We start from the raw sequence: 12595 nt of genomic DNA, 5'->3' as shown, positions 1-12595 counted from the left end.
ACTGTAATAGAATCATTAATCAGTAGTTTCTAGTTTATGACTAAACATAAAACAAACATATGAGAAACTACATTTTTTTGTCCAGGCATTTCCCCGTCACAATCACGAGATGTTAATTAAGCCCCATATTTGCATAGAATGTCTATGCTGCACTGTAATTATCCGGTAAAATTAATGTCTTCATTATACGTTAAGTACCTACTTAACTTTAAAATGTTTGCTGGAACCATAAAAAAGGTTTGAGGAAGTGGATGAAAAAAAGGAAAATGAATGCATCTGCACCATTTGATGAGTTGTGACAGCGACAGAGGGGCCAAAAAACCTATTGAGGCATTGTGCGTTTGACAAATCGTGCATCGACTGTAGAGCCCAATATCTTCCGTCTGAGCGTCACTACATCAGGCATCCAGCTGGGATTGCTGTCAAACGTCTCCGTTCATCAATATCGTGTGAAAAATGTAGGCTTTTACCCCTGTGATGAATAATGAATCAAGGCTGACGTATTAGTGTTATCGCAAATCACAAATACATGGATGGGTGTTTGGAGGCTGCAGCAGCAGCAGCAGCAGCAGCAGCAGCATCTGCAGCTTAAATCTCCTCTCAGCTCGTGGAGATATTCTGAAGCGTGTGTCCTGTTTGAATCCCGCTCTGATGGCACCAAGGTCACTGTGTCTTTCAACTTTGTTAAAGACACAATTCATTCATCATTTTGAAAGGGGATAAATGGTCCTGATTGTGTACAAAATGTGCTTGGTGTAACCACGGCACTGCACACAGGCAGTGCGTACTGAATTAAATTAGGTATATCGAGACAGACAGATAAGACTGCCCGAGACCCCACCTCATCTTGTCCCTTCTAAGTCTCTTGACCTTGTTGTTGTTTGGTTCCTGGTTACACCCTAAACTCATATAAATAGCTACTGTGTTGTTGAGTGGGGGCACCATGGGTCTAATACTAATTTCCAACACTGTGTCTGATTATCAGCATTATATTTTAAATGGAGGCCGACCGTGACGGCAATATTTGGAATTTTGTTACTTTAAATGAGGTGACACTCTGCTCAGACTGATAATAAAATCTTCTGCTACTCCTGATATGGATGAATGATAATGCACGGCCCTTCACAATTAAAAGAGGTTCAGTCACACTAATCAAAAGGTCGGATCAACTGAAATTGGATGCAAGTGAGCCACAGTGAACAAACCATAGAGACAGAATAAAAAGGAGTAGTTCAACATTTCAGGAAATATTTTTGTTCTGCTTCCTTCGTCATAAGGCATGTGCAGTCACTGTCACTTGAGGAAATCACTGCGTCCTGCCACTGTGGACCATCTCATAGCCTCCTGTAACGCCCCTACAGTATGTGTCCATTTCACATTTTGCTGTTTGGACTTCACATTAACCTTCATAGATGTCGACAGTAAGATTCTATAACTGGATGTTGAATGAGAAGATCTAAAGTAGGAATATTAGAGGCATGCAGGTTTAGCCTGGTTAGCTGCTTCTGTTTCGAGGTGCCGTGCTAATCTAAGTTAACCTGCTGCTGGAGATAACTTCCTACATACAAGCACACCAGAGCACTGTGTTACGCCGTGTTCTGATTCAACCAGCTGATCTGCATAATACAGGATTTCATACGTAGGAATATGGTTGTTCAGAGGATGAGAAAATGTAGTGCTGAAGAAAACTGCTGATTACACGGGGGAGATAAACCACTGAAAACATTCTACATGGTACCACAGCATATGAAGGCAATTGTAGCTATGAAAAAAATAGCTGGAACCGGGGGGGAATCATCTACAGTACACTTTGCAAGGCTGGACAGATGTGGCTTTTGTATTACGCCTGCAGTGGAAGCTCTTATCAAATTCTACTTTTTTAGTTGGATTAAGCAGTAAGGAAATACTTGCATAATGCTTGTTTTTAATTTTTTCTCTCTCATAACTTGGTGAGATTTTTCTTTATAATGTCAGCAAATATCCAAGTTTTTTCCCCTAATAAATTTTCAACTTTAATTGTCTAAAACACTTTTTTTCCTTGTGCCCCTCTCAGCACATAACTCTGCCACCATGTCAAAAAACTCAAACTATCCCTTTAAACGTGTGAAACTTTACACCAGTCTAGTTCAAAACAGAGCACAGAATGCATCTTATTATAATGACTCAACGGCGTTTAGCTCACCCCGGTTCGAATCCCGCATCGGGCAGCCCTTTCCTGCATGTCATTCCCCCTCTCTACCTCCCCATTTCCTGTCTCTCTCTCTCTCTCTCTCTCTCTCTCTCTCTCTCTCTCTCTCTCTCTCGACTGCACTAAAGGCAATAAAAAGCCCCAAAAATATACTTAAAAAAAAAATAATAATAATGACTCAACAAAATTTGCACACTTAATATCACACTCATTGATTTAGTGTGGTCACTGAACCTGCATCAGCTCAGTGTTGTGTGTCAGGGATTTTATGAAACAGCCCACGTGGCCCCCTGTAGACTCTAACTGTGGCCTTATGACAACCTCCATTTGCCTTTTTTGTTGATCTAATAATTGCGAATTGCCTGGAGCCCATTAACCTCCTCTGGCTGGTTGGGCGTGGGCTCCACAGACGGTCCATAATGGTGTCAGTGCATTATGGCCTGTAGTGTTGTGTACTAACATATGTGAACGTGTTTACAGTACGCTTACACGCGGGCAATAGGCGCTGACGTTGCTTTGTCAGCACACTGTATGTCAAAGTGTGGCGGGACCACGCCAACTGATGTGTCAGTGCTTGACCGCCTGGAGGTCAGACAGCCACTCATGACAACTGAGGGAAATCCAGCTGATTCAGCACAAGTGTTTGGGAGCAAAGAGGTGGCAGCGGCGCCGATTCATAGAGGGTGGATGTCGCAGGGGAGGCCCTTAAAATAGCTGAGTGAGACGGAGAGGTGGAGGGTGAAGGAAGAGGGAGAAAGTGAGCGGGACATTTGTAGAGGGCCCAGAGAGACTGAGTCAGGCAAAACAAACAGAGGAAGGCAGCGCATAGAGGGTCAGTCTCTCAGAGTGTAAGGAGCGTTTATACAAGACAGCGATATAAAAGCAGAGGGGAGGAAGAGACGGGAGGAAAAGGACTGCAAAAATAAAATCTCTGAATAGGCTGAAGAAGAAATAAAGAGACACAGACTAAAAGATAGATACTGTATGCACAATTATTTAAGTAACAATGCATCATTTTCATTCCTCAGAAATAAAAAAAATGATAAATCACTCAACCTGACAAAAGTCAAGATCTGGTAGAAAGAAAACAGCTGCCTCCAGCTCTGATCAGACGTGATGCTTTTATCACCACTCAGATGCAGAGTTGTGCTGTGAGCGTTGCTGCTAACAGAGAGAGTAATGGCTCAAAGGATGCAAAGAGCTTTACATCACTGCCGTTGCTATGCAACCGTCCTATTATTACGAGCGAGCTAACCTGAAGTAACACAGGTGATAACGTTTCTGAAAATCAAACTGTACAAGAAGAAGAGAAGTTGAATAAAGTTGAGATGCATTCAGGGGCTCACCCTAAAAATCCGGCAGGTTCATATCTGTGTTAATAAAATATACATGCTCGGTTTTGCTTTGTGTTTATCATCCTCAGGCCTCTCTCCATGAAATAAAAGTCTTTTTAAAGATCCGTCTGAGTAGTTCACATTAAGTGGGCTTTATATTATCTGATGTTCCACTCTGTTTAGTACATAACTCGCTCTTTGTGTCACAATTCCTCAACTGCACTTTAACAGTGACTGGATAAACACTAAAGCCACTTGATCTGCTTCACTCAGACTGTTGAATCTTCATTAGCTTTAGCTGAACTCTGGAAAACATTTTTCTAATTACAGAATGAAAATTTATTTCCCTAACAGGAACAGATCTCTCCCACACTCAGTAGAAAAGAGACCAACAACTCTTTAAATGTGGTCATTTGGAATAAAAGTGAGGAATATCTAATCTTGATTTAATGTCAAAAACTTTTACTTGGACCCTCATTCAGTTTTGAATCACATCATATTCAATATTCAATATCATATTCAAGGTCTGTGTGCTCACCCATCTCGGGATGGTGCCGTCCCTCAACAGGAACGCTGACTGTCCGCCGCAGTAGCTTGGTCCTTTGAGACTCTGAGCGCCTCTCGCGCATCAGCAAAGGGTGTACCTGCACGGAGAGAGCACAAGGTCAGTACACAAACACAAACACACACACTCCTGAAATACTGCATCCTCAGGTTGTGCGTACTCTCTGTCCTTCTCTTTGTCGCATTCCAGGAACCATTGTGTTCACGCTGTGCTTGAAATGAATAACTGTAGGAAGCGGGTGTGGCTGAATTGATCTTTACATTGTATGGCTGTAAAACTGTTTTATTTCTTTACCGATAGCAAGAAAACTGATAAAACAAATCTAAATCATGAATGAACTGAAACATCTGGAAGCAAGTACCATGACAAATCAAACACATCCAAGTAATATATTTAAAGTTCACATGTAAACCACAGGTAACCACCAGGTTCATCATATTCCTAAAAGTCATTAAAGCAAATAACTCAATCAGGGGCGTTTCTAGACACTCTGGAGGCCCCAGGCAAGAGGTAACTTGGAGGGCCCCCAGCCCCAACAGGAACCACTGTTAATGAATCCAAAAATCCCAAACTATTGATGATTCAATTCTGCATACTATTCCAACACAGTCTCATATAAAACATACCTTGGCTATGTTGGTCCAAAGTGCAAAAGCATAGAGGGTTTACAATAACGGCTCTTAAATTGTATGACTGTTCCATTTTTTCTGACTATTCTTTTTCCTATCGTTTTGCATCCAAGTCACATGACTCTCAAGTTTCCGGCTGTGAGAACAAAAAACATAGCAAATATTTATATAATTTTTAGTGGAAAAATCAATATTTTGAGGTGGTTTCTGCATTAAAATGCCTTTTGATTACATTTCTAGTGAGAAATATATATTTTATTTTCATGATATTCGCTCAGTGAATGTACATAATCATTCGCTTGCTTGTTGTTTTTTCAGATATAGCCAGAATAATTCAAAACGGCAATGTTTTCTGGTTACATTTTTATTATGATACTGGGTTGACTATGCACAACATTCGATGTACACAGCCAGTGACAACATCAGGTCACTGATATGGACCAGTGTCAGCCGTCCCTGGGGGCCCCCTTCCAGCTCAGGGCCCTAGGCAGTTGCCTGGGCTGCCTGCCCTGTTGCAACGCCTCTGAACTCAATTAAAGTGAAAGCAATAATACAGTAGCACATCTGGTAAGAGACAAAGTTAGAATATACAGTACATATATATACACACAGTATACTGTATACAATATATTAGGATAGTAAACCACATTTCCCTTTCTACCACATGGCCTCAAAGTCCCAGACTTCATAAAAGTGAGACTTGAGGGAAAATAAATGGGACAATGTGTCACACTAATCAGAAACACTGGTACTTTTGAAATCACAGTTAGACTCAGAAAATACTGCATATGAAGAACAGAACTATAAATACACAATGAAAAATTGCTGCAAAACTACATTTCAATTTTGTTTCAAAATAACTCATTGTGCTATACAGTATATATGGTCTGTACAATTTCCTCTGATTTTTACATATTTACAGCTCTGCCAAGATTTGTGAATAAACCAAGTGATAAATCCACAGAGAGTTATCACTCAGCTGCAGTTCTGCTCCACTCTGTGGAGCTTGTTTGGTCTCTTTTCTCCCCTTAGCTGTCCTGCAAAGTTTCACTCTGATCAACCCCGATTCAGCAATAAGCTCAGATGAACCCAGTGGTAGAGAACAAAGTTAAAGTTGGAGACGTTTGTCCAAGGAGTTGGAGGAGACAAAAACAGAGCTAAAAGTGAGGTGAATATTGCAACTGAGGGACAAAAACCATGACTTAAATGACAGATGTGGATCTGCATTGGTTTTATAAGTTTATACTAATCCACACCCTGGCAGGAGTCAGTGTTTTAGACTAGGCTGGACCCAAAAATGCAGACACAGCAAAAACAAGGTACGGTGGGAAAAAGGCTTTATTTTAACTCACTGAAACATGCAGGGAAAAAACTCAGCACAAAGGCATCAACAAGGGATGTGGACGACAGATGAACTGATGAAGGACAATGGGAAAACAATGGGAAGTAAATGATGGGAATCAGTAGAACACAAGGTTCTACAAGAGGGAACGAGACAGGTGGTGCAATCAACACGGGGGCGACACATCAGCTAATCACAAGAGGGAGAACACAGGAAGGCAAGACATGGAATTTCAAAATAAAACAGGAAGACCAGAGACAAACCATGACATCAGGATCATACACTATTGTAATCCAGTACAGCTCTACTATAGTTACATCAAAACTTACACAAAGATTTCCAAGAGATGTTAAATAAACGATTCACTGACTAAGTGATAAACGTTTTATATAGTGTTGGTATGGTTTTGGACTTTATGTTGAAATGTCCTAATGAAATTCTGCACAAGACGTTAGAAACACCTCTAATTACAGGCAGTCCTGTTCATCTCCCTGTACCTATGTGGGTTCTCACCAGGTTCTCCAGCTTCCTCCCAATGTCCAATGACGTGTGTGTGGTGGTCACACATAGTGGCTAGTTTTAAGTAGTTTCTTATTCTTTCGTCTTAAGTTATGACACACAGTCTTTTCTTTTTAAACAGTGTTTATATTGAGTATGAATAAGTTTCTATTTGTAGTCTTTGTTCACATTATGTTTCATTTCCTATTGTTTGTTGGCTAGCCGGTATCTATATAGACCCCACCTATTGTCTCATTTGTTAGGTCAGTTATGTTGAGTTAAGTTGTTTAAGTTGACCTCCGTTTAAGTTATTAGGGCCCTCTTTTAGAGTTGTTATTTTCCTAAATTCTGTGTTTGTATTATTACACTTTTTGATATTGTTCCTTTCAATTGAGTTGGCAAATAAATTACCATCTTTTTTCACATTTACACCTTGTGTTCTGGAGCCTTTCCACGTGAAGATCATTTGTCAAGGGCTATAATGCTGATACCACTAGTCTTGACAATAGATAAGGAGGAGCTACTGTAATGAAGAGGCCAGTGATTATGTAGTGGTTGTTTTGTCCCTCTGCACCAGAATGACCAAGAACATTAAAGTATGACCTGAAAGTGATCATTTCAAACATTGCCATAGAGTAGTCATTTGAAACTGAGCTGCAGGCGCTGTCCTCTACGTATCCTCGCTGACATAAAGTCAAGAAGCCAGGGGGAGTAATCACAGCCTTGTTTGTTGTTCTGTTCCAATACTGTTGTGCCTTTTGAGCATGTCCTATTGAGACTGGCGTGCGTCTCACAAAAAGGCAACGCTGGGACATAAAAGATGTGGTGTGAACACAGAGAGCTGGTGTCAGAAGGTGGTACTAACTGCAGAGAGCACTACAGGATAGTGCAGCCTGGGGGGTTTGGGCCAAAGCCAACAACAGTGAAGGACACCGGCAGGTCACACTGAGCCATATGTCCCACAAGACAGCCGAGTGCTACTCACTCTAAAGGAACTCTGTTAAGATGAAAGAGTGTAAGAGCAGGTTTGTGTGCGTGCATGCGTGCGTGTGTGCGTGTGTGTAGAAAAACTCTTCTATGCAGTATGTGTGTGTGTGTGTGTGTGTGTGTGTGTGTGTGTCCATCTAAGTGAGGGCACATAAAAATTTAATACAGACACTGCTTCACTTCAAGCAACTAATATTCTCCAGTATGATGCTACAGCTGTATCACATCAGGCACATGAACACACACACACACATAAATGCACATCTCCAGTGCAATAATCTAGTTAGACCATCCAAGCAGAAGATGCTTCACATCACAGCATCAGGATCTTGTGTATATGAGTCTCTTCATCCAACTTAATCAGGGACAAGCATCATAAATCAACAGCATGTGATTACTGCTCTATTTGTGCTGCTTGTGCAACTTAAGTGCACAAAACTACATTGTAATGCGTTGGTTTCTTGGGACCAGCATATTGCTTGTTATGGAAAAATTACAGCACAACCTCCTTGGTAAAAATATATATATTTAAGTGGATCCATTTTTTATGAGTCCAGTGTGAGAACACACTGAGCATATACTGTACAAACGCAGTATGTTTCTTCACTGGGTCTATCTCTTGCTGCATGGGGCAGTTATTATGTGTGTGTTGGTCCAGTATTAAAGGGATAGTTTAACATTATGGCAAATTAGCCCATTGCCATAATACCTATAGTCATACGTTCGTTACCTTTCTTTGTCAGTATAAGGTGTTTTTGGAATGGCGGAGCAAAGCCGCGAGCTGCTCAGAGCTATGCTACAAAGGCTCATGGAATTTCTTGGTTTCCCTCATCAAACTCATCAAATACACAATCCAACAACTCCAAAACGCTCTCGTGACAAGTTGAACTATCCCTTTAAGCTTTAAGGCTGCACAATTAATCATCCAAATCACTGGAGCTGCAATTTTTGATAAAGGTTAAAAATGTGTCATGTTGTTGAACACTGTGTGGCACCATAAGCCTTGTGGTGAAAATTAAATACACAAATGATCATTCCAACTGAAATTGTGATGACAATATCTGACAAAATAATAGCAATATAATTTTTTTCTGTATCGTGCAGCCCGATTGTGGTTGCAGCTGAAATATCATGATGATTATTGGATGACTTACAATAAAGTTTAGCTTTGCAGATGCACCAACCTTCCAACAAGTCATGACAGGAAATGTAACTATGTGTTTGCAGATATGCAAGATATGTGACAGCTCTCAGCATCAGTTTTCCTTCTTCACAGCTGATGTTTTAACATGTTATAGCAGGAAAAGCACAAGCGGATCTAATGACCTTATATAATGGATGCATTCCTGTTATTCTGCTCGCCGGCTCACTGTAATGCCCTCACACTTAATGGAACTGAACCGTTGTTAATGTCATTAATTTCACTGGTGCATTTCCTGATATGACAAGTCAAAATGTCTGCTGCTACAGGAGGGCTGCGGCACTGGCAACATGCGCAAAAGTTTCTGTACAGAGTCGTTTCAGCTTTAAAGGCACAATGAGTGACCTAAAATATTGTCGGGCGGCCTAATGGGTGACCTAAAATATTGTCGAACAAAAACACTAGACTAGACCATTAAAACTTCAGAATAAAACAGTGAAACCAATTGAGAAACTTTGTATCAGAACATCTGTTTTGGCTAATTGAGCGAATATAACACCTCACTAATAAAAGGTTTAATATTATATAATAACAGCTACCATGGTAAAAACATAATTAGACCTCAAAAAGCAAAAATGGCAAACAGCTTCAGTCTGAATTTGTTCCTTCTTCATGCATCCTGCTTCAGTTTAAATCCAAGTCTTGTCAGTGAACACAGCTTTGTGTTTTAACCCTCTTTTAATTCTCACTGCCACATTAATGCAGGGAACGGCAACGAGGAGTGGCCGAGCACTCTGTTCAGCTAATTGAATATGCTCTAAGTGCCAATGAGAAACAGTAAATCTGATTTAACCTCCCATTCTCCCATTCTCTTCATTGATCAGCTGCATAAATAAAGTCACAGCTGTGTACTGTAGCTTTATTGCAATATTGTTACTTTATGGTGTTTCTAAATATATATAATAAGTGCAGTCGTTTCATAATGCCTGACTGAGTGCCGCGCCATCTCTGACTCCATTAAAGAGGCGGCGGGAGGGGAGTACGGAGGAGTAGCAAACTCAGACCGCAGGTAATATCACTGAATGGTGTTGCAGTTATTGAAGGGATAGTGGTGATTTTCTGCAGGGTTAAAGTGATGCTTCTCTCTGTCCAGAATTTCAGCTGTTGCCATGGAATCCAGAAGAGACAAATGGGCTGCGTTCACTTTTTCTCTACAGTATGGGCTGTGTGAGAAGGTTATGAAATACCTGTTTGGTGAGCTGAAGCAAAAGGTTTGTGTCTTTTCCATACAGATCAAAACCTGAAGCTCCAGTCCACAGCAACAGGAACAAGGCGGCTAAAATGATCAGCACAGCCTCGTGCCTTAAAAAAGTTCAATTCTTGAGGAGCCATCTTGTTGCCAACGCTGCCCAATTACATGGCTCTAAATATGGTAATTTTCCGCAATCACATCCACTTGAACACGAACAAGCCCACTCATTCTCTCCCCTACTGCTGCCCTGCCCAGTGCAATTCATCACTGACAACTTGACTCATGGAAAAGACCCAGAATACCTTTCTTCTTCATCCTGACACATCGGTTCACAAATAAGCTTCCCACCACTGCTTCCAGTTGGGGGGGAAACACCTGGAGGCTATTTATACTCGGCATGTGGCGGGACCTGATTGGTCAGATGTGGCAGGGGTCTGCAGCTGGAGACGTGACACAGCCACAGCAGCTCTCTGGTTGCCGTGAGTGGGCACAGGAAGCTGGCAGGCTGGCGCTCAGCATCCACAGAGAGGCAGCATTAGGCCGGCTTCACTGACTCTCAGCTGCCTCAGATGGGGCTCCCACAGCTCAGACACAAACCTTAAGGAACTGTTTGATTTACAGCACAAATACTGCTGAGAAAGGACACGCTGTCAAAGACCTGGGATGGTGCCACCTAAAAGTCTGAATGTCCATTAAACCGAACCAGGATGCACATAAACTGAAATTTCAGTTTCCCTCCTCCCTTCCTTTTGCCTTTGTATTGAAGAAGGTGAAAGAAATCATGGGATAATGGTGTTTTGGAGGTGTGTTTCAGATGCTGTTCAACCACCAAACAAGCACTCCATTTGGAGCATATTGATGCTCTAAAAATAACTCTGAATTTATTATGTACATATGAATGAGACTCTTCCTCCTTACCAGCAGCTGGGTACAAAATGTTCACTCAAAGTTCATTCTGAGAGCGGGTGCTGGAGGAAATGCCACAGGGTCATTCAAATCAAAAATGGTCCCCCTGTAAAAGCCTGGATCTGTTCGCAAAGTTCACATGAGATTGAGACGTTTCTCGTGCCTGAGAGTGGCACCACGCAGCAAAAATCTAAACTGACTTGAAAACCAGCACCGAACAAAGAGTTAAAGCTATCAGGAAACAATGAGTCGAGAACCACTTTACATCTCATGACACATTATTTTGTGCAACTTACAACAGCTGCAATGTTACATTTAACACAAGGTGAATGTAATAAACATTTTAAGTTGAATAATGTATGATAATTCAACCAGACACTTGTTCTTGTTGAAACCATACCATGTCGCTGGGTACACTGAGTACTCAATTCAGTATAGTAACATAAACTGAGTCGACCTTTAACCCAGTGATTTTGAGCATGCAGACAAAAGGTCACAAAGTTGAGAAAAACACTAACTTCTTCTGGGGACTATAGATGGATTTCAGTCATGTGACGTTCTTCTTGTGAGTGCTAACTTGGGTACCAACCGGGGAACTAGGTACAGCTATGATCATTAGACTGCTTTGATGAAGGATGTCTTAGTCTTTATTTATCCATAACAAAAGACTAACTCTACATTATACTGCTTATTATACGGCTATGAGTGAAATTATTAATTTCAGATGTAATGTTGATCAAAATACGACTTTTATCAATTTATAAATCGCATCATTTAGCAAATCTGCAAGTCCAGTCACTTCTCTGCTGGTTTGCTCAGCCTCCTCGGTTGTGTGCATTTGTTTTCAATGAAGCCTTTAATAATCAATCCGCGGATCGATGGATTATCATATACATGTTACAATGTGTGTAGTCATATCTGTCATAACAAGCGATTAAATAATTATTCATTATTAAATTGTGCCCATTCCTTGCTTTTATATTTGTTTACTTTTTATCTGGGACCTGGGTACAGATTTCGTTCTGTCATGTTTAACATGTGGAATGACAATAAAAGACTTTGACTTTGACTTTGACTAAAACAGTTGTTCACAAACAAAACAAGAGATTACAGTTCATGGGCCGCGTTTGTGTCGCGAACTCGCAGTGCCACAGAGACGAGAGCAGAGCTGTGTTATCTTTATCTTTATCTTTATCTTAAGTTCCCAAAGACCTGTGAACATTTTAAGATCCTCTGAAGAAAGGGTCTAATTTGGACAAAGGGTTAGATGAAGAATCCGCAGCTTTCTCAATCAGGAATTACTATCTGGGAATCATAACTATTAATACCTTAGAGACACAGCAGCAGCAGTGTCAGCATCGTCTTTGAGTGGAATGGCAGTGGAATTTAGAAATGATAAGACAATGACAGGCTTTTGCTGGACCAAATGTTGGATGAATGAAATCTCGGTCCAGAAAAGCCGCCACTGTCTTAGAATTTCCAAATCTCCAAATAAAAAATAAAATAAAATAAAATAAAATAAAAATAGAATTTCTAGATTTCACTGCGATTCCACTCGACTGTACAGTAGATGCAGCTGCTGCTGTGTCTCAAATCAGATACTTTTATCAGGTATTTCAGTCACAGCTCTGTACTGTGTTCACGGTATATTCACTGATTCTTCATGAAAAACGCTCACCATGCTGCTGCTTGGCTACCTTGACTTGAATATACATGTTACTTTCCTGCCACATTGAAATGAGACTGAAGTCAG

General features: G+C 40.8%; 1 protein-coding gene across 22 annotated transcripts in view; it reads right to left on the bottom strand.

The window, feature by feature from the left end:
* The window catches only part of syngap1b (synaptic Ras GTPase activating protein 1b), a 154581-nt gene that overhangs the window by 88271 nt on the left and 53715 nt on the right, over nt 1–12595 (bottom strand). For all 22 annotated transcript variants that reach the window (XM_085803589.1, XM_085803590.1, XM_085803591.1 and 19 more), the window contains exon 3: nt 4061–4166. In XM_085803589.1, coding sequence (XP_085659715.1) covers nt 4061–4166 — 106 coding nt within the window. The remainder of the gene's footprint in view (nt 1–4060; nt 4167–12595) is intronic.

The sequence above is a fragment of the Trachurus japonicus genome, chromosome 16 (genome assembly GCF_045865225.1).
Source record: "Trachurus japonicus isolate A0001 chromosome 16, Traja_1.0".
NCBI classification, from domain to species: domain Eukaryota; kingdom Metazoa; phylum Chordata; class Actinopteri; order Carangiformes; family Carangidae; genus Trachurus; species Trachurus japonicus.
This window is presented reverse-complemented; position numbering and strand designations above follow the sequence as displayed.